We start from the raw sequence: 22,360 nt of genomic DNA, 5'->3' as shown, positions 1-22,360 counted from the left end.
ATCTACTTCCCTTGCTGTGTGTTCTTCTGTGTTCTGTGGCACCGGGAAACTGCGTCTCTTTTTTTGTTGTTTCATCTTGCTGCGTTAGCTCTCTGTGCAGTGCCAGTCCTGCGTTAGCTCTCTGTGCAGTGGGCTGTGCTTTTTCACATGGGGTGGCTTTCCTTGCAGGACACACTCCTTGCGTGTGGGGCACCCCTACGTGGCACAGCACTCCTTGCATACAGCATCTCTGCATGTGGGCCAGTTTACCACATGGGTCAGGAGCCCTGGGTATTGAACCCTGGACCCTACCATATAGTAGGTGGACACTCTATCAGTTGAGCCACATCCATTTCCCTCATAAGGCCTTTTACATTGGCTTTGTCTAAACCAATATTATCTAAAGCAGGACAAAACATTATAACTGGTTGAAATCTTAAACCTCCTTTAATCTAGCATAGTCTTCTGTTTTTCATGCACTGATCTTGCTGAAGAGAATGGCCAGTTGTGCTATAAAACGTTTCACCTTCTGGATTTATTTCTTCTGGTGGTACATTTTTAAAAGTAGTTCTTTCTTTTATATTTCCTACAAGTGGAAAGTTAAGATTTAAAAGTTTAATTAAATTCAAAATAAACATTCTTAGCTAGAAGATGTAAGAGATTATGTTGTTTGTGTACTTCATATTGAATTCTAAAGCAGACATATAATCTGGTAGTACCCCCATTGGGGATCTAAAATTCACCACTATAACAGACTGGTGACACCCTGATTCCCTCCAATGTAAAGTGATATGACCTCTTTTGGAAATAGAAAGTCATATGTGTGGCATTACGTTGGAGATACAATTCTATGGCAGTACAGTTCTCTGTCACTAATTGATAGTCCTACTACCTTTTTAATGCAATTCTCTTACCTTCAATTTCGTACTTTTAGTTTATTTGCCTGTATACTTTGCTTAATGCAGTCTTTGTCATACAGAATTTTTTCATTTTCATGGAGTTGAATTTGTTGATCTTTTCTTATATAGCACATGGCTTTTGTGTCATATTTAGGCAGGACTTCACCACTTTAATATTATAAAAGACTTCCTTACACTCTCTTGTAGTACTTTCTTTTATTTCATTTTTAAATTATTTAATTATATGTCCATTTGGAATTTATCTACATGTTAGGTATGTGGTATAATTACCTTTTTTCCCCCACATGGTACTCAATCATCCCAAACCATTTATCAAACTATTAGGAAGAAGTAATGAACCAGATGTAGTTTTGACATAAATAAGACTGGACATTTTAATACCAGAAAAGGAACTACAATGATAGAAATGGGACTTGTTCTTAAAACTCACAGTGAAAAGAAAACTGTAAGATATGCCCTAGACAGCAAGCAACAGGAAAGGAAAATTGGATAAAGCATAACTGAAAGCAGTGATTGGAGAAAAATTAGCTTAATTTTGGTTTGCAACAGGCAAGATCAAATTACTCAAATAAACAGGTTTCAGTGATATGCAGAATATTAATCTTTTGTTCATATTTTTGCAAATATTTTTCCATTTTATGATTTGCCTAACTTTCTTTTACTTTTACATTTTTTGTTCTTTACTGATTTTATTGTCAAACGTGTATATTTGCATTGAAAAGGTATTTTTTTAAAGGTTTTTAAAAATTTTTATTATTTCTCTCTCTCCCTCCGCCCTCCCCCCCCAAGTTGTCTGCTCTCTGTGTCCATTTGCTGTGTGTTCTTCTTTGTCCACTTGCATTCTTGTCAGCGGCACCAGGAAATCTGTGTCTCTTTTTGTTCCATCATCTTGTTGCGTCAGCTCTCCGCGTGTGTGCGCCACTCCTGGACAGGCTGCGCTTTTTGCGCAGGGTGGCTCTCCTTGAGGGGCTCCCCTACATAGGGGACACCCCTGTGTGAAGGGCACTCCTTGAGCGTATTAGCACTGCACGTGGGCCAGCTCACCACATGGATCTGGAGGCTCGGGGTTTGAACCCTGGACCTTCCATGTGGTAGGCAGACCCTCTATCAGTTGAGCCAAATCCGCTTCCTGAAAAGGTATTTCTTGACCTCATTCCCTTTTTCCCTTTCATTTCTCTAGAGTTAAACACAGGTTATAATATGGTGTGTATTTGATTTATTTAAAAACATATAGAAATTTTACATTTTCATGTAGCCAAATCTATCATACTTTTGTAGTTCTGATTATGGTAATTATACTGATGAATAGTTTCTGAATGTTAAGATTATAAAAATACTCATCTGTCTCTTTAATTTTTTTTTTCATTTAACCTTTTAACTTGTCTTGGGTTTATTTATTTATTTGATTTCCATTTAGATCAGATTATTGAGGTACCATTTGCATACAGTAAAAATTTGACAAACATTTACAATCATGTAATTACTATTACAACAAGATACATAATATTTTCATTACTCCAAAGTTGTATTATATCCTTTTTTTCTCTTTGCTGAAGAGATATGGATGCTAAGACATAGACTTGAAAAATAAAGTTAATACTAGAAAACTAAATCTTTGCCTGGGGATTTGAATGGATAGACAAACTATTATATAATAATGTTATTGAAAAGAGGTAGAATGACTATTGTTTAGCTGCACTGCAAAGCAATTTGTCTCAGTGAGAATAAAAAATTAGTGTCCCATTTCCCAGATGTAACCAATTTGAAATACTCTGTCTTATCTTTCCTTTCTAAGAAGTTCATTCATTTTCTTTAATGATCTCTATTTCACTTTGAAAATCTGAGTCTCTAAGGCTGTGCTGCCTAACTGTTTGTGTTGATCCAATGGATTTGTTTTCTTTCTTCTCGTTCTTCTTCTTATATTCCATCATTTGCCCATGTCTTAGGTTAAATTCTCTGGAAACAGACTATGAGACAGAGATTTGCATAACTGAGGTTTACTGGGGAGTGGTCTCAGAAATAAGACCTCTGAGGGAGTGACATAAGCAGAACTGGGCAAAGGGAGAAGTTGAAGTGTGATGCATTCATAATAGGAGCTTTGGTCAACTCTATGGGGACTGATGCAGTTGGGATAGCCCTTCAGAGTTCACCTGAACTTAGGCAAAAGGGCCCAGCATTGGTTCTTCCATATTGACTGACCAGTCTTTGGATGTGTGTTGACCCCAGCAAGGGGGCAGAATCTTGTGTGAGGCAGCTATCTTTAGTAAAGGATGATTCCCCAGGAGGAGCTCAGATATGACTTTCAGCAGTCAAACTCCCAGAAGCTGGGGGAACAAATTCCTTGGTCTTGCAAAGGGGAAGCTGGGTGGCATACTATTGCATTTACTACAGGCCTGGTATTGCATTATTTTAGTTTATGTGAGTCTTAAGCCATGATTTTATTAAATCTTGTTTATTTTTTTAAGACTTTCTAATTACCTTCTCTATTCTTTTATAGTGAAGAAATACATGCTTTGTTCACTATGTCACTGAACTCATTCACCTTTTCTTTATTCATTTTTATATATTGCTTGGAATCCATTCAAATTTTTCTTGTAAACGTTCTTGTAAATGATCATTGACTTAATTTAGACCAATTGCTTTCAAGTCCTCCTCTTTTTAAGATTATTTTTTATTTATTTCTCTCCCCCCCCCCCCCCCGCATTGTCTGCTCTTGTGTCCATTCGCTGTGTGTTTTTCTGTGTCTGCTTGCATTCTTGTCAATGGCACCAGGAATCGGCATCTCTTTTTGTTGCGTCATCTTGCTGCGTCAGCTCTCCATGTGTGCGGTGCCACTCCTGGGCAGGCTGCACTTTTTTCACGCAGGGTGGCTCTCCTTGCAGGGCGCACTCCTTGTGCATGGGACTTCCCTATGTGGGGAACATCCATGCATGGCATGGCATTCCTTGTGCACATTAGCACTGTGCATGGGCCAGCTCACCACACAGGTCAGGAGGCCCTGGGTTTGAAACCTGGACCTCCCATATAGTAGGTGGATGCTCTATCAGTTGAGCCAAATCTGCTCTCCTCAAGTCCTCTTTGTATGTATCCTTTGTCTTTTCATTGGATTATGAAGTTAGTTTTCTATTATTGCTGAAATAAATTACCACAAATTTTGTGAAACAAGTTCTATTTATAGTGTCACAGGTATCTCTTGAAATATCTAGTCTGATGGTATTCCCTCTTTATGTATTTCAGTATTAGAAATTAATTTTTAAGCTCTTGTTTCCTTAAGGTTTTAGGAGGGAAGCTAAACAAATAAATGCAAACTAAAACACAGGTTTGAAATATATTTGGTTGTGGCTCCTGGACTTACTATTCTGAATACGATAGGAACAAATGCATTTAAATATCCTATAGAGCAATTTTATTTTATTATTATTCCTGTACACAATATGTTATTTCTATACATTATTTTTTGTAATTCGAAAAGTTGTAGGTTTACAGAAAAATCATGTATAGAGTTCTCATATACAACCCTATTATCTGCATTGATTCTTGTTTTGTTTTTTAAAGCAATTCTATTGAGATATAGTCTTATACCATACTCTATGTATTTTTGAGATGATCTTTGGAACAATTTCATTAAGTTCAAGAAAAATTTGATTGCATTAAATTTACAGATTAATTTAGGGTATAAAATCAACATTTTCACAATATTTAATCAAGTATGGATTGCCTCTTTTTATTTTTTTAATTTTTTAAAAGATACTTAGATTACATAAATGCTACATTATAAATGCAGGGTATTCCCATATGTCCCACTACCTACCCCTCCCATACTTTCCCACATTAACAACATCATTCATTAGTGTGGTACATTTATTACAATATATGAACACATATTGGAGCATTGCCACTAAGTGTGGATTATAGTTTATATTATAGTTTAAACTCTCTCCCTCACAATTTTGTAAGTTATGACAAAATATATACTGGCCTGTATCTATCATTGTAACATAAATCAGGACAATTCCAGTGTCCTAAAAACATCCCCATATTAAACCTATTTTTCCCCTCTGCCTACCCTCAGAATCTCTGGTAGCCACTGCCTCCACATCAATGATAAAAGTTCCTCCATTGCTAGAATAACAATAAGTCTATAGTAGAATAACAGTAAGTCTACTCTAGTCCATTGTTCACTCCCCAATCCTGAGGATTCTGGGATGGTGAAGCTGTTTGATATTATTGATGAATTCCAAAAAGAAATATTGGATTCGTTTGTAAACTGATCTTCTCCTCTGGGCATATTAAATTATATTGGATTCAGAGTCATTTAATTAAGTAATCAGGTAAACCTCTTGTGCCAGTAGGCAAAGGACATGGCAAAGGACAGAGTTGGAGGGTTTTTGATGTTGGAGTTTGATGCTGAAGTCTTAAGCTGGAGTCCCAAGAAGTAAGCTCACAGAGGAAAGAGAAGCAAGACCCTGGAAGGGAGGGACCCAGGAAGCCTGAACCCTCACAGACATCAGCAGTCATCTTGCTCCAACACATGAAAATAGACTTTGGTGAAGGAAGTAACATGCTTTATGGCCTGGTATCTGTAAGCTCCTACCCCAAATAAATACCCTTTATAAAAACCAACCAATTAAAAACCAACCAATTTCTGGTATTTTGCATCAGCACCACTTTGGCTGACTACTACAGATGGTGATGCCCACTCTGCCTCTAATTGAGAGGGGGCTTGGATCCCATGGGGCAGATGGATGGGACTATCTTGCTTGCAGTGGCAGACTCTCTCTGTTTCTTGGGATGGTTATTGACCATCATCATTTCTTTGTTAGTTGTCCTAGGTGAGTCCAATGAACTGGAAAGTTACAACTCTGCTGAGATTCAGGGCCTGACTGGCACATGGAAAGCCCAAAGATTTATGTCTCTTGGACATAAACCTATCAACTCTAGTACTAACTATAGGTTCAAATAGAAGGGGCAGAAGAGTCATATGTAGGGAAACTACAACTGAGTCCAATCCCATCATATTGGGGAGCATAAATTCCAAAGTAGGGTCCACTGGCAGGGCACCAAACTCCTGAGCTATCTGCCCTTCCTATAATGTCAGGATGTCTCCAGGGCCCCCAGGAGCACCATCTGAGGCAATATTTACTGTGGCAGTCAATGAGATCCTGCTGAGACGAGCATAAACATAACCTCTGGAATGACATCCTGACTCACTTTGAAGTCTCTTAGCCATATAAACTCATTTGTCTTTACCCTATCTCCCTTTTAGTCAAGGTCTTTTTCCAGTTGCATTGCTAGTTGGTGCTTGGTAGTAATCTCTCGGTACCAGGGATGCTCATCCCTGGGAGTCATGTCCCATGCTGGGGGGAAGGTAATGCATTTATATGCTGAGTTTGGCTTAGAGAGAGGTCACATTTGAGCAATAAGGAGGCTCTCATGAGGTATGGATTGCCTTTTAATTTATTAATTCTCAAGTCCTGTAATAAAATATTGTGATTTTCTACGTACTAACCCTATGGTGCGTTAAGTTTATTTCTAGGAAATTCATATTGCTATTATTAATCATTTTATTATATTTATAAATATGTTTATTGATTTTATAAATTTGTCTGATAATCAGTCACTTTACTGACTTCTTTGATCAATTCCAGTAGATTTCTTGGAACTCTTGAATTTTTCCAAGAGATCCTGTCAAGTGCAAATAATGTTAATTGTCATTTCTTTTTCTTGTTTTATTCCATTATTGACTAAAATTTCAAGGATGGTATTCTAACTGCTTTAATGATTTCTGTGGCAGAGTTGCTAATGCCTAATCTTATCGTTAGTAATATATGGCCCGACCCCAAGTTTTAGCAGGGCACATTGTTTTCTAGCTAGAGATTTCTTTTCCCAGTCTCCCTTGTAGCAAGTAATGGCCATATCACTAATTCTTATTATAAAATGTGAACAGAAGCAGTGTATGTAATTTCTCTGACCCTCCCTTAAAATATCATAAAATAAAATTATTTTAGTTTAATGTTTTAAAATCCCTTTTCTCAAATTATTTGCCCACAAAACTTATTCTATACAAAATGATCATAAACATTTCACAGAACTCTGGGTTTCAGGGACAAGGTTTGAGAAACACCAGTTCTTCATTGATGTTCATCCTGTTAAAAAAATACTTTCTAGATCTAGCTGATTAATATATCTTTAATTAGGAATGGTGTTGAATATTAGTTAATGCTTTTTTAAAAACAACAACAGAGATGATCTCCTTAACCTAGAAGTATGATGAATTAATAGAGATACATATTTTGAACTATCTTTGATTTCTGAAATAAACTCTATTTGGTTATAGCAAATGTTCTTTTAAGACAATACCAAATTGATCTTGCTAAAATCTAGGATTTTTACACATATGCTCAAAAATGAACATAAGGGACCTGGATGTGGCTCAAGCAATTGGACTTCTACCTACCACATGGGAGATCCTGGAATTGGTTCCTGGTGCCTCCTGGAGAAGGTAAGATGGTGTGGCAGGCAGGCATGGTGAGCTGATGCAACAAAAGAGACACAAAGAGGAAAGACAATGAGAGGCAAAACAAACCAGGGAGCTGAGGTGGCTCAGGTGATTGAGTGTCTCTCTCCCATATGGGAGGCCCCAGGTTCAGTTCCTGGTGCCTCCTACAGATGGGTGCACAGCAAATGATACAGAGAACAGATGGTGACCTCAAACAATGAGGGCTGATAAATAAATAAAATAAATCTTAAAATAAAAAAACATCAGTTATTAGCCAGACATTGGGGATACAGTGGGGAGCAACATGTGTGGAATCTCTGTCATCATGGAGGTGGCATTCAGTGATTTTAAATGTTTTAGTGAAGTGATTTTAATTGTTCTTGTGAATGCTTTCTTAGCATGTTATAAGGGTTGTACTAGCTTCAAAAATTAAGGTAAGAAGCTTTCCATCATTTTCTCTGCTTTGAGTTTAAATAATAGGAATTATCTTTTTTCTTTAAGAAATTTTAAAACTCACCTGTAAATCCCAGTGGGCTAGATGCTTTCTATTTTGGGATATAGGTTTTTGGCATCTGTTTTTCAGATTCTTCTTCAGTTATTGACCTAATTCAGTTTTCTATCTTTTTTGAGCAATCCATAATTTGTTTCTCTTGAAAAGTATTTTTTATGTTAAAATTTATTGGCAGCATAAAGTTGTATAAAATATTTACAATTTTTACATTTCCCTTTTAAGCAACCAACCTTATTAGTGGCAATATTGTCTTGCTTGTTACACTTCCCATAAATCCTTCAATTTTATTGATATTGCTGTATCTACTAGATTATGAGGATACTTTATCAATTTGTTAGATTATTTTATCAATTTCCTTTTTAAAAATTGTTTTCTAATTCTTTTGTTGTTGCTGTTTTATATATATGATTTCTTCTTCCTAATTTCAATCAGTTTATTTTTCATCTCTATTATTTTCAAATAATGCTTGGTTTATTTTTAGCCTTTCCTATTTATCAATAAAAAGACTTTCCTCCACAGCTTGACCTATATCTCGCAGTTTTAATGTTTGTTTTTCATTGTAATTAATTTTTAATGTGTAATTGCAATTTTGCTTTCCATTTAGATTTAAAGGTGATTTATAAAGGTACTTTAAAATTTGATGTTTCAATTTTTGTTTGTTTCTCTTTGGGCTATCCTTTGGTATTAATTTTCAGTTTTATTCCATTATACTGTTTTCTTTTCCAAATTTAGCTTATCCTCTTAGGCCTAACATATATGACACCTTCTTCAAGCTTTTCTCCTACCCTGCTGTGTTCTCTTCTTTTCTGAACCTTTATATACATCCATTATATATATTAACATTTAGAAGATTATAATACTTTCTTTTCATCTTCTACTCACTGCCAAGCTATCTTCTGCTTATAAGGTTTGCAACTTAGTTTAGTAGTTTGTGAGGTTTCACAGCTAGATTCCATTTAATGAAGGAGTTCTTAATAAGGGGACTGTGAGCTTGAAATGAAATTCAAAAAACATTATTCTTGTGTGGAGGTGTTGGTGTGGGTGTAATATATTTATTAAATACATAATACACAGTATTTGTGGACTTAGTAAGGGGTCTGTGGCTTTCACCTGACTTGGAAAGGAGTCCGTGAAACAAAAAAGGTTAAGAACCCTGATTTAATGCAACAAGTATTTATTGAGCAACCATGCATCAGACATTATATTGGGCACTAGAAGATGGAAGATACAATCCTTGGCTTCAAGAAATTCAGCCTAGTAGAAGAGAGGAATAGTAAATACATTAAACACTAAAGTGAGCTTGGCAAAACTTAGTTTTGTAGTGAAGAGTACATCATGTGTAAAAGCAATTACAGCACTCAAAAATAACAAGGGACATAGCAAACAAATCCATTCAAATGAGGAAGAAAGGGAAGAAGAGAAAATGTTAGGTACAGCTTTACTGTAAATAGCCTAATAATCCAACCGGGTGACTATCCAAGAATATAGTCTATAGCACCTGCCAGAAACACTCGGACAGGTTGTAAGGGTGGGGGTGGAGGGAGTAGACTCATGCCTACTGGAATCAGAACGGGGTTAAGAGGCATTTAAATCTGCAGTTTACACACTCTCCCCAGGTATACAGGCTACGTAAAGTTTTAGAACACAGTGGGGCCAAGGTCCACAGACCTTGTGCCCCAGATGCTTCCCCCATCTAACCCTCAGGGGTTCTTAAACATTTTTGTTCCATGAACCCCTTTGCCAGTCAGGTAGAAACAATGGACCCCCTACTAAGTCCACACTATGCTGCGAATTATTTAATAAATATATCAGGAGTGGGTGTGGCTCAAGCAGTTGTGTGGAAAGTGCCCCCTTTCCACACAAGAGGTCCCAGTTCAGTTTCCTGTGCCTCCTGGAAATACAAACAAGCAAAACAAAGAATAAAACCAACCCAGGGAGGCCCTTGTGGCTCAGTGGTTGAGTGCCGGCTCTCCACGTACAAAGTCCCGGGTTCAATCCCAAGCACCCGGCATCTAAAAAAAAAAAAAGACAAATATATATCATACCCACAACAAGAAGTCCCACAAGAATGTTTTCTAAATTTCAATTCAGATTCATGGACCCCTTGTTAATAAACACTGATCTGACTAGACAATACCCTACAGCTTTTCATTTCCTTTCCCTTTCTTGGAGATGCCTCGCCAATCTCCAGATACACCACGCAGGCCTAGAACCTCCAAGCCTGAGGGAAAGTTCAGTCATTGCAGCCTAAACTGCCACACTGGGGCTTAGGCCTCACCTGCAAAGAATCCAGGGAAAAAGCTTTTGGTCAATCTAAGGGGCAATCCGGCAGTAAGGGAATAGCCGCCAGGAAGTTGCCTTGATTGATGCTAAATTTGCCCAATGAGAATAGAGGACCATTGGTTGCCCCGCCCAAGTGGGCAGGACATCTGTGATTTTCAACCAATCTCACTCAGAACTGTATCTTGTGGGCGGTCTTTGACGACGCTCTGTGGTCGTTGGAGTCTGTTAAGCGGCTTGTGGAAGTTGTGTCCCCCTGACTAGGGGGTTAAAGACGGAGAGAAAATGAGTTTAGCTCTGAGGTGGGTAATGAGGAGGCCGCAGTGCCTTTTTGTGCCCCGGAGCGTTACCTGATGTGCCGGTGTGTGTGTGTGTAAGGGAGGCAGGGGCCGAGGAAGAAGGGAAGGCGGGAATGGGGAAGGTGCTTTGGCCAACTTCTGGAGTACGGATCCTTCACCCAAGGATCCCTTTGTCCTGCCGGTAAAGAGTCCCGTGCATTTCTGCTGAGGCGCTCTTTTCTATCAGCCCGTTAGACTTTGGACCACCACAAAAGTGGTGGTGGTCGTGAACGAGGAGGAAATTAACTCTCGCGGGATTTCTAGTTGTCAGTCTCCAGCCTCCACTTTCTCTGCCCGGATGTAATCACTCAGCCATACATCTGGAAATATGGCGAAACTCTTTCCTCTTCTACCATAGTAAACGGTATAACTGGGGACCTGTTTTAGTGACTAATAGGCATTCTTTATTTTGGATTTCTTGCTTTACCTTTCAGTTCTAGCCTCTAGCGCTCCTCCACCTGTTCGCCCCGCTCCCAGCCCAGTCTCCACTTAATATCTAGGTGGCCACTCTAAAAGGTGCTGTGTTCTGCTGAGGGATAATTGTGTTATCCATTGATGGGGTCAGTTGTCGTTTGCGGATTTTCCTTTCGGAATCTTGGGATAGGAATGACTGAAACCAGGGAATGTCCAAGCTTGTGTGAAGTCAGCGTCTTTTGTGAAAATCCTTCTCATACTTCACTGTCTAGCCATCTCTTCTTGCTTTTCTTTTTTGTGTGCGTGTGTGTATTTCAGAGCCAAAATGACCTTCAAATGCAAATAGGTAATGTGTTCTAATAAACTGGGTTTACATTTTGAAATTTTATAGGATTCTTTTATCGTTCAAAAGTTGGTCGTATACAAGTGTTGCAGCCCATTTGAAAATTTGGGACACTTAGATCTCAAGATATTTCTGGTTTTTAAAATACATTTTTGTTCTTTAGGCTTTTCCAGAGTTTATGAGAAATTAACTTATAATTTGTTAAATGAAACCTAGAAGACCATTTACTTGGCATTTAATATGATGTTTAGAGTCTTTATTTTGGATGATTTGTTAAAATCAATGGAAGAAATTATAAAAAAGTGCCAAACTGTTAAAACGTGTAATCCAAAAACATTTCCAACTTGCAGTGCCAAAAGGCTTTGCAAGTTAATTGAGAAATTGCATAGTTTTTGTTTGGTAATTTTCAGCACTTAATTATAAGGACTATGAATTTCACTTTCACTTGGAGGGTTTTTTTCTTAAACACTATATACTGTAGAATGATGTAAATAAAAATACAGGTGCTTTTTTTTTTTTGGTTGGAGTTTCTGATAAAAAAGCAATGTTTCTTAAACGCAATTCTTGTTTCTTCCACAGTAATATTAGTGGTATTAGAGGAGTAAGGAAAGTTAGGCCCTCATTTCTTTTAATAATTTGTAACACTGTTCTTTATTAAGAAGGTCAAATCTATATATCATGGAATAAACAGAGTCTTGACTCATATAAGAAAAATTTCTTTTTCTCTAAAATACTTAAAAATTTAGACAATCTTTCACTGGCTCATTTTTCATATTTTTGCAATCTTAGTAATTTAGAGGCATAAGTGAATAGGATTCAATTGGTCTAAAGATTTTTTTTTTTTTCCATTTCATAGAAATGAGTTTGTAGTAGACAAAACAAAAAGGAAAAAAAGAAGAGAACTCTCTGAGGAGCAGAAGCAAGAAATTAAAGATGCTTTTGAACTATTTGATACAGACAAAGATGAAGCAATAGATTATCACGAATTAAAGGTAATAGTGTGCTTTAGAAACTATATCTCTTAAAATTATTTACATTTTTGACAGTTATTTAGAAATACGTTTCTAAATAATTATTTTGACTAAATTGGTTTTGGAAATATTAAACCATTTTAAGCATTCATAGTAAGATGCCATAATAAAACTGAATAGTTCCCCAATCTATCTTTTAGAAAATCCTTTTTATGTGGTAAAATAAACACATTTTTAAAAGTAAAAATACATTCCTATCATTGGTACTTGTTTTTGAGTCACATAAGTAAAGGGTTTCGCACTATGGAGTGTAACTGTTCTTACTGGATTAGTTTTTCCACTATTTTTTTTCCAGATTGGGAGAGTGTTATTTGTTTTTCAATTTGAACATGTTAGTAACACAATTTCAATCTACTTTCTCTGATTCCACAGCATAAATCATGTCAGATGTTGACACAATACTAATGGAGAAAAATGTCAGTATTAAAAGCTATTATTTATAGACATAGAAGGGAAATTTGGCATTTAGTTTAGTGTAGGTGTTGTACTTGGCACATGAGAAAGGTAGCATTTTGAGATTTTTTGTAGCCTATGGATAGATGAAAATAAATATTTAATTGGTAGTTTTGGTAACTTTGTAAGGAGACAATTTTTAAGTATAAGAATTTGGAGTAGGGAAAGTAACTATGGAGTGACAGGCTAGAAATAATTTAAAAATCTGGCTTTCTCAATTTTCTCAATTTGGCTTCCTACTGCTTTTTTAGTCACCCAGATTTGATCATTTGTTCCTTTATAATGTCTATTAAATTTGTTGATATTGTCAGCATCTTGGTTTGGGACCTTATTTCATACTTCATAATTCCTAAAGGGTTTCTCCGCTTCTAGTTCACTCTGTACACTACCATTGGAGACATCTTTCTAAAATTCTTCTTTCACCATATTGTTCATTGCTAATAAATCTTTGGTAATTCCTTCTTGCATGCTGCATAAAGTTGCCATTCCTTTGTTTTCCCTTGAATGCCCTCTACACTTCTACTACTACCCACTTTTCTCATTTAACTTCTTTCTGCCAGGACTCTACCCATTCAGGTAAGCTTCTCTATTTACTGTTCTTCAAGCCTGTTCTTTACTTCAGTGTCTGTTTTAATACCAGTCATCTTTTTCTAAATGCCCTTCTACTCTTTTTCACTCATCTGTCAAGGAACAACTCAAAATTTCTACAAATAAGACTTTTAATGAGAACTGTAGCTCTCCTTCCTTGTTACTAGTAAGGAGATGTCTTTTTCTTTTAAACTCAGGGTACTAGACTTGATAACTAATGATGTAGGGTCTGATGGTAGTTCTTCCTTTAATGTTTTATCTCTGCTAGACTTGTATAACTTTTTAATATTTCTGCCAATGCTATAAAAATGCTGAAAGTGTATTTACTTTAAGAAATAATCTTTCATTTTCCCATTTTGCTTGTTAGTCCCTTGAACAGACAGCTTGTTAAAATTATTTGTACACTAAATTATAAGCTCATTATATAGCATATTCTACAGACACTTGCAAAATCTTGGTTTGTCATATAAAGAATATAAAAATGACAAAACTTTTGTACTTTTAATAGTGTAGAATGACTACACTAAATTAATTTTTTAGAGATGTAAAACATACAAAAGAATTATATATCTTAGTAATGTGCTGTTATCTCTTTAGATGTAAAAACTTATTTAAGAATTGGAAATCACTTTTGTAAAGAGTGCTTTATAATTTGCTTTTCCCTTTTAATCCAAAAGGTGGCAATGAGAGCCTTGGGGTTTGATGTAAAAAAAGCTGATGTTCTGAAGATTCTTAAAGATTATGACAGAGAAGCCACAGGAAAAATCACCTTTGAAGATTTTAATGAAGTTGGTGTGTATTTTAATAGTCTTTATAATCAGCAGTTGTAATTGTCTGGTTAATATCAGCATTTTAAAAATTTTGTGAGTTATGGAATTTTATTATAGAACTTGGCTTTATAATGTATCTTATTCAGGTGGGTGTGGTTTCTTTTTGTGCTCTTTTTCTTGATTTTCAGAGGAAAAAAAAAGATTTACAGCTATGCTATGGAATATATAGTTTTGTGGGGTTTTTTTTGTTTTGTTCTGAAGATTCTAACCAAGGAGATATTTTGTAGCTTTTTATGGGAAGATGCTTTCCAAGTATGTTTTTCTATTATGTGATAAAACTAAAAGGGTGAACAAAATTTATTTTCTCTCAGTAAAACACAAATTTTGGTATCCCGCTGTTTGGAAAATATTTCCCAAGACCTTTCTGGTATGCAATTTTTTTTCGTTGGCAAAATGGTAGAAGAGGAAACTGGTAGCAGTTGGTATCTTTGCCTGTATATGAAGCCTATGCCTTTTAGTTGACAGAGTTTATGAGGGGAGACCCAGTCTGGATGACCTTGATCTTTGTGAATTAAGTCATCTGTTTAGACTTGGCGGTGGGCAGAGAGTTGTAGTAAGGGAGGCAGTTGACTGAGCGGAAGCAGGAAAAATGTTTTAGCACAGTCAACTTAAGATAATGAGTTGGGGTTTAATCTGGTCGAATTTTTGCGTATTTTATTTTAGTGAATTATTTATAATATGTATATCAAGCTTTCTCAGAGTAGAAGATTCTGATAGGCAAGGACTTTGATATTATGACTTTATAAATAAATATATTGCTTAAAGTATGCATAGAATGTATAATCAGATTTACCTTTATTAATTTTATAAATGAAGTTATGACACTTTATATGAGGCATGATATGAACATATTAAGTTATTGATAGATGTCATTTAAAAAATTTGAAAACAAATTCAGTTATGCTCACATATACACCCTTTATTTTAAATATCCAGTATGAGACAGTGTGGGAAAGAAACAGAAAGACATGGTATGTAATAGACACAAAGAATAACATAGCATTATTAATTTTTATATTTTGTAAGGTAGACAACAAACCTAAAAGAGAAAGAAACCAAAGCACAGAAGATCCTTTTTGTTTGTTTATTTTAGAGGCAGCTTGTCCTCGTTGGGAGCATATTCTTTTTTCCCCCTCTAATTTGTAGAATTAGAAGAGGAAGATAGCCACTTATATTTTCCACTTTGGAAGCTCTCCTGAGTTTATGATTATAGAGTGTGCCAAGTTTCAACTTAGATTGTTTATTTATGGAAGAAAGGTGTTAGGATATAGTGGAATTGGTACTATTAGGGTGGAGCTATATATAATTCAAGTACATTTATTACATTGTAGTGGTTTAGCATATACTACCTTGGAACCTGCTTGCCTGGATTCTGATCCTGGGTTGGCTACTTGCTAGCTATGTAACTTGGTTATTTTAATTTTCTTTGTCTAATTTTCCTCAACTATAAAATGGGATAGTTGTACTATGTCTTAAGGTTCTTATGAGGATTAAATAAAGTTAATGATGTAAAGTATTTAGAAAAGGACCTAACATATATACTGTAGTAATTGCTATTTAAGTGCTTGCTGTCATTATTATTACTTTAAGAAATCTTTCATTTTTTTAGAAGACTGGAAATAATCATATATGCATTACTGGATATGGAAATTTTACTCTATATTTTTCTGTTTGTGTTTCTCGGTTGCAGGCTATTTAAAGCACTATATTGTTGTGATTAATATTTTTATGAGATATTTCATCTTAAGTGAATGCAATTTTTTTAAACAAATTAGTTTTATTGGTATACATTAATAAAGCATACAATGCATCCAAAGTGTACAATCAGTGGTATTTTTTATAATCATATAGTTGTGCATTCATCACTTCAGTCATTATTAGAGCATTTTCATTATTTCATATAATGAAATGATACAATAATAATGAAAAAACAGGCAAAGAAGTAAAGAAAATTCTTCATCTCAATCTCTCTGTTTCCCCTGCTGTACATAACTGCTATTTCTGGCTATTCTTGCACAGTTATTTATTTATTCATTCAGCAGTTTTATTGAGATATAATCACATACCATACAATCTGTGTAAGTTTATAATCAGTGGCTTTTAGTATAACCACAATGTTGTACATGAATGCAATTTTAAAAATTGTGGTTTATTAATAGTTGAGTCCAGAGTCTCATGCCACCATTCCCTGCCTATAGTCCCCATCTTTTCCATGTTGTTAACACAGAAATTCTGCCGTCCTTTCTAGAATAAATGTCCGTGGCTAAATAAATGTTCTGACTGAACATTTGACAGGCTCAGCACATACTTTAGCTATCTTAGGGTTACCTTTTGAGACTACCAGCTGTCAAGTCAGTTTTTTTACTACTGGTTAAGAATCAATAACTATGTATTTTCCCCATTTCTTGATTAAATTTGAATAATAACTGACCACAGATGAATATGCTTCATGCTTTGGGATGAGTAACTACAATTCAGAGCTTTGAGTCTTTAGTTTTTTTGTACCATCTGTTACTGTCTAAGGATACTGTCCCCCAAGCATTTCTAGATGAGGAAGTCTGGCACTTAGTTGGATTCCTCCCAATGTTATAAAAATACTGAAAGTATATTTAAGTTTAGAGGCAAGGTGGCCTGAACCTAGTGAGCAACAGGTGTTTTGGGAATTGCTGTCTTTAAAGTAAGACCAGCATAAATCAGATGTTTATACTTGGTCTAGTTTGCCATGGCTGCTGTCACAGTGTAGACTCGTTGACTTAAACAGAAATTTATCTCACTGTTTTGGGGGCTAGAAGTTCAAAATCAAGGAGTTAGCAAAGCCATGCTTTCTCTTAGTGGGGAGAATCTGTTTCATGCCTTTCCCCTGGTTTCTGGTAGGTGACTGGCAATCCATGGCATTCCTTGGCTTGAGGCAGCATAACTCAATAACTGCCTCAGTTAAATGGCTGTCTTTCTGTCTCTTCAAGAACCAGCCATATTAACTCAGCATCTACCCTAATTCAGTTTGGCCTCATCTTAACTAGTAATGGCTTCAAAGAGTCTATTTATAGTAAGTTCACATTCACAGGACTGGAGGTTAGGACTTGAACATATCTTTTGGGAGGACATGATTCAATCCATAAAATTCTATTTTTGGTATGCCTTACTTATGTAATTGCCTATTGGGAATAAATGCATTATTGGTTTTATTTTGCTTATTTAACAATCATTTGTTGAGCTTCTTGGTGTTAGCGACTGTGTTGTGGTGAGGGATAAGAATTACTTAAAGGTTACTAAAAAGTTCTTTTTCTAGGAGAAATTGGTACCATGTGGTAAATTGTAATTTTGTCTAGGGCAGGAGAACATAAACTACAGCCCTTTGGCCAAATCTAGTTGCCCTTTGTATACAGATATACCCATGTTTTTTTGCTGCTTTTGTGTTATATTGGTAGAGTTGAGTATTCACAGTTTAGATCTTGTGGTCTGCAAAGCCTAAAATATTTACTACTATTTGTCCCTTTACAGGCAAGATTTGCTAATTTTTGTTCTAGAGGAATTGAAAAAGATGTTCCAGAGGAGATTTAAAATTTACATCTTTAGAAATATGAATAGGATTTCATCCCAAGAAGAAGATTGCAGGAGGGTTAGAGAAAGGCATCGCAGGCATCAAAAACAGCAACAACAAAGAGCGGGATCAGAAGTATACCATGTTTGGGAAACTTCAGGTAGTTCCTTTGGCTCAAGGTTAGGGAAATGTCTGGAAATTAGGGTTGGCCCATGTAGAGTTTGGACTTTATTCAGCAGAAGATCATCAGCCATTTTTAAGCAAGGGGATATGATATGTTTTGGAAAGGAAACTCTGATGAGAGTATTGAAGTTGGGTTGGAGAGAAGAGAGACTGAAGTCAGGAAAGAATGAATTTTTATGCTGAGAATAGTAAGGATGAAAAGAGAAGGGTTACATTTCAGAGTAAAACTATAGGTAATGTTCTTAGAGGACTAAGGGATCTAATCACTGATTAGGTTTATGGGATTGAAAGCAGTTCAGAGTTTTCAAATATGGGGTACTAGCTGTTATTGATGATAATGTTCATAATGTTAATGCTGTCTGCTTTGGGGGACTTGGGGAAAGTAGCTAGCAGTAGCTAGCTTGGTGATAGTGGGAGGAGTTTGTGTTCCAATATGTTGCAGTCAAATTATCTTTAATGATTTTTGATTGACTTTTAATGTGATAATTTTGAATTTGCTATATCCATTTTATAATGTGTAAGGTGCAATTATATTGATGAAATGCAGTTTTGATATTACTATTAAATCATTTGAAAATATAGTTACTGTAATAGAAATTTGGAGTTTTTTGAAATAGATTAAACCTGGCTTAATTGCTTGCAAGTCTGTTGGCTTATTTCCATTGAAAAACATACTTCTTATAATTAAATTTTACCTTGTGGAAGAGAAATATTGTGACGGCATGGAGGAGAGTCATCATAAATTTATATACTGGGTAGTGTTTCAACTGTCCAGAATGATGGGAATTTATAATTCCCAAGTACTCTATCTTCTTAGAGTACTGATAAAAAAAGTATATAGAAACGTAAGTCTGAAATAACTAGCACAATTAAAGCACCAGTGGGATAAAGATTTATGCATCTTGGAACCCCATCTGTTTCCCAGATCACCCTGTTGCTTCTTAAGTACATTAATACTTTCAGCAAGCTGCTTCTTTGGTTCACCTGTCATGTAAATTATTTAATTGGTGAAGAAAATTTCTTAGCACTTTTTTTTCCCTGTCCTGCTTTCTTATTGGGACTTGATTCAAAATAAATTGAGTATGAGCCATAGAGTTAAGTGTGGTATTTTATTTTGGTGTTATGTCTGTATATATGCCAACTCTTTTTTGACTGAATATTTATGAGCTTTGGTGATTTGCATATTTATAGTAATATACTTCAATTAGTTACTTGGAAGTCTTTTTGGATGAAATTAATAGATAAAAGACTTGAATATATGTGTAGATGATATAACATCGGCTTGAATAGTAACTTATTCTAAAGCTTATTCTATTTGGTTGAAATAACAGCAAAACAATAGCTTATTGGGAATTAATTGTAACTTTTTCTGTTGGGTTCATTAAGTGTTCCAACACTTAGCATCTATAAACAGTTGTAAGTTTCTAATGATTCTGTAACCCTCAACAGGACTGAGTTTTTTTTTTTTAGGATATCCCAGGAATTGAACCCAGGACCTCAGACTTGGAAAGTAGGAAGTAGGCACTCAACCACTGAGCTACATCCTCTCCCCTGGACTGAGTTATTTTTAACAACACAGTGAAAGTAATGAGTACCTTTTCCTGCAGTACTAGATCAGCATGTAAAATTACTTGCCTATTTTCAGAATTTTATCTTTTAGCTTAAATATTTTAATGTCACAGATTATAGCCTCAATTTTTGTTGTTAGGGATTGATTACGGACTGCAGTAATATTGAAAATGTTTACTGTTTGTTAATCATATTATATTTAAACATATTAAAATGTTCTGTTGCTATTCAGTTCTGAAATTATTCACATTTATTTTTAGTTTTTTAAAAATTTATTTCTCTCCCCTTCCCCCTCCATTGTCTGTAGTCTGTCCATTTGCTTGGTGTTCTTCAGCGTCCTCTTGCATTATCAGGTGGCACCGGGAAATTGCATTTCTTTTTGTTGCATCATCTTGCTGTGTCAGCTCTCCAGGTGTACGGTGCCACTCCTGGCAGGCTGTGCTTTTTTCATGTAGGGCGGCTTTCCTTGTGTGTGGGGCAACCCTATGCGGGGGCACCCCTGCGTGGCACGGAACTCCTTGCAAGCTGCAGCACTGCACGTGGGCCAGCTTACAGCACGGGTCAGGAGGCCATGGGTATTGAACCCTGGGCCCTCCATATGGTAGGCGGATGCTCTATCAGTTGAGCCACGTCTGCTTCCTGTATTTTTAGTTGTTTTAAGATTATTATTTTGCTGAACAAAATGAATCTGACTTTAGAGAGAACTCCTTCCCAGAGTTTTTTTCTCTACAAGATTCATTCTTTTTAACTGCTTTCCATATTTTGGAAAACTGGTAGGCTCATCTAACATTAAAGGTACCAGTGGAATTTTCACCTGTTGTCTGTGACTATGCCTATATCAATGATGTCAGTATGTTTTGTTAATTTGTCAGTTTTTTCTTATTTATTTTTAAGTTGGGTTAATTTGAAGAAGACTCACTGTTAGTATTAGTCTTAATCATCCAATAGCTTTTGTCTAATTTTCTCTCTTTTTTTGGTATGTCTTTTGTAAACTAGATTAAAATCTAGACTTATGTGTTCAGTATTAGTGGAGCCTAATGCAATTCTTAATAATAGTAGAATAATAGTAGACTTTAGGTAAATATGCTGTAAATACAGAACTTTAAGTTTTGCCTTATAGTAGGAAAAATTATTGATAATGGTTAAACTTTTGAATATGAATTTGTTATTTATAGTTTCAGGTTTGTATCTTCAGGGTTTTGGGCTCTAATTTGGTGTTTTGTTTTCAGACTAAATGTTGACAGATTTACAGCTTTAATTCTTATTTACTGCTTAGTTAACTTCATAAATGAATGTCTTGGTGATTATGCAAGTTTTTTTGTTTTTTATTTTAACAATAGTGACAGACTGGATATTGGAAAGAGATCCACATGAAGAAATACTGAAGGCATTTAAACTGTTTGATGATGATGATTCAGGTAAAATAAGCCTGAGGAATTTGCGACGTGTTGCCCGAGAATTGGGTGAAAACATGAGTGATGAAGAACTTCGGGCTATGATAGACGAGTTTGATAAAGATGGTGATGGAGAAAGTAAGTTTTAAGTAAAACGTTTTCAAGTGTTCTTGATACTACACATATAGTAAATTTTTCTAAAACCAAATAACTTTGCAAACTGTTTGTTTTTATTCAGTGTTCTTACAATGAATGGCCTTCTTGCATAAACATTTTATATAATTAATTTTGACTAAAACAGACCTTTTTTTTTTCCCCAAAAAGATTTATTTATTTATTTAATCCCCCCCCCTTCCCCCGGTTGTCTGTTCTCTGTGTCTATTTGTTATGTCTTCTGTTCCCGTCAGTGGCACGGGAAGTGTGGGCGGCGCCGTTCCTAGGCAGGCTGCACTTTCTTTCGCGCTGGGCAGCTCTACTTACCGGGCGCACTCCCTGCGCGTGGGGCTCCCCTACGCAGGGGATACCCCTGCGTGGCAGGGCACTCCTTGCGTGCATCAGCACTGCGCATGGGCCAGCTCCACATGGGTCAAGGAGGCCCGGGGTTTGAACCGCGGACCTCCCATGTGTTAGACGGCCACCCTAACCACTGTGCCAAGTCCATTTCCTTAAAACAGACCTTTAAAACCAACTAGACATATAGTAATGTGAGGGCCCACACTTGAAAAAGGTACTTTACTTTTCTCTGAAGTAAAACATTAACAAAATTTTAGCCATGCTTAATAAAATTTAATCTTTAATTCCTTCTTTCATCCTACATACATTTTTGGCTATTAATAAGTTCTGTTGATTCTGTCCTTCAAATGTTTTGAATCAGTTTTATTTCTTTGTTCACTGCTGCTGTCCTACTTCAGGTCCTAATTTCTTGCTAGGAATGTTAAAATAGTCTCATTTGTTATTTCCTTGGGTCTCTGTTGGATACCCTGTCCTATGTACTGATGAGTGCTATACCAGTGGAAGAGGCAGATGTAATCTTGCCCTCGCAGAGTTTACAGTCTAGTAGTAGCCTCCTAATTGTCCTCTTTGCCTATAATCCTAAATCTTCTTCCTCTTCAGTCTATTGATAGTATTCCTTTCCTAAAATACAAGACTCATGAAGTAATTTCCCTATTCAAACACTTAGGATATTTCTTCCCCCCCTCAGAGTAAAGTTCAAGGCCTTCTGTGATCTGCCCTACCTTAAATATCTATAGGCATACTTTGTTTTATTGCGCTTTGCTTTATCTTGCTTCACAGATACTGTGTTTTTTACAAATTGAAGGTTTGTGACAACCTGCTTCAAGCAAGTCCATTATACCATTATTCCAACAGCATGAGCTCACTTTTTGTGTGTCTGTCACATTTTGGTAATTCTGTCAATATTTCAAACTTTTTCATTTTTTATTTGTTATGTTGATCTGCGATCTTTGATGTTCCTATAGTAATTGTTG

The 22,360-nt window shown here is 35.9% G+C and overlaps 1 protein-coding gene and 1 long non-coding RNA gene across 3 annotated transcripts in view; one reads left to right on the top strand and one right to left on the bottom strand.

Moving 5' to 3' along the window:
• Positions 1 to 407: 407 nt before the first annotated feature.
• On the bottom strand, positions 408 to 10,269 carry LOC131273314 (uncharacterized). The gene is made up of 4 exons (XR_009180508.2): positions 10,188 to 10,269; positions 9,840 to 9,921; positions 7,357 to 7,432; positions 408 to 565 (listed from the first exon to the last, which is right to left on the bottom strand). It is a non-coding gene; the product is annotated as an uncharacterized lncRNA (long non-coding RNA).
• Positions 10,270 to 10,360: 91 nt separating this feature from the next.
• The window catches only part of CETN3 (centrin 3), a 35,693-nt gene continuing 23,693 nt past the window's right edge, over positions 10,361 to 22,360 (top strand). For both annotated transcript variants that reach the window (XM_058276026.2, XM_058276032.2), the window contains exons 1-4: positions 10,361 to 10,491; positions 12,141 to 12,276; positions 14,034 to 14,148; positions 20,820 to 21,011. In XM_058276026.2, the coding sequence (XP_058132009.1) occupies positions 10,475 to 10,491; positions 12,141 to 12,276; positions 14,034 to 14,148; positions 20,820 to 21,011 (460 nt within the window). In that variant the 5' untranslated portion in view covers positions 10,361 to 10,474. The remainder of the gene's footprint in view (positions 10,492 to 12,140; positions 12,277 to 14,033; positions 14,149 to 20,819; positions 21,012 to 22,360) is intronic.

Source organism: Dasypus novemcinctus, chromosome 2, assembly GCF_030445035.2.
Source record: "Dasypus novemcinctus isolate mDasNov1 chromosome 2, mDasNov1.1.hap2, whole genome shotgun sequence".
Lineage (NCBI taxonomy): Eukaryota > Metazoa > Chordata > Mammalia > Cingulata > Dasypodidae > Dasypus > Dasypus novemcinctus.
The sequence above is the reverse complement of the archived record's forward strand: the minus strand, read 5'-3'. Positions and strand labels throughout refer to the sequence as shown.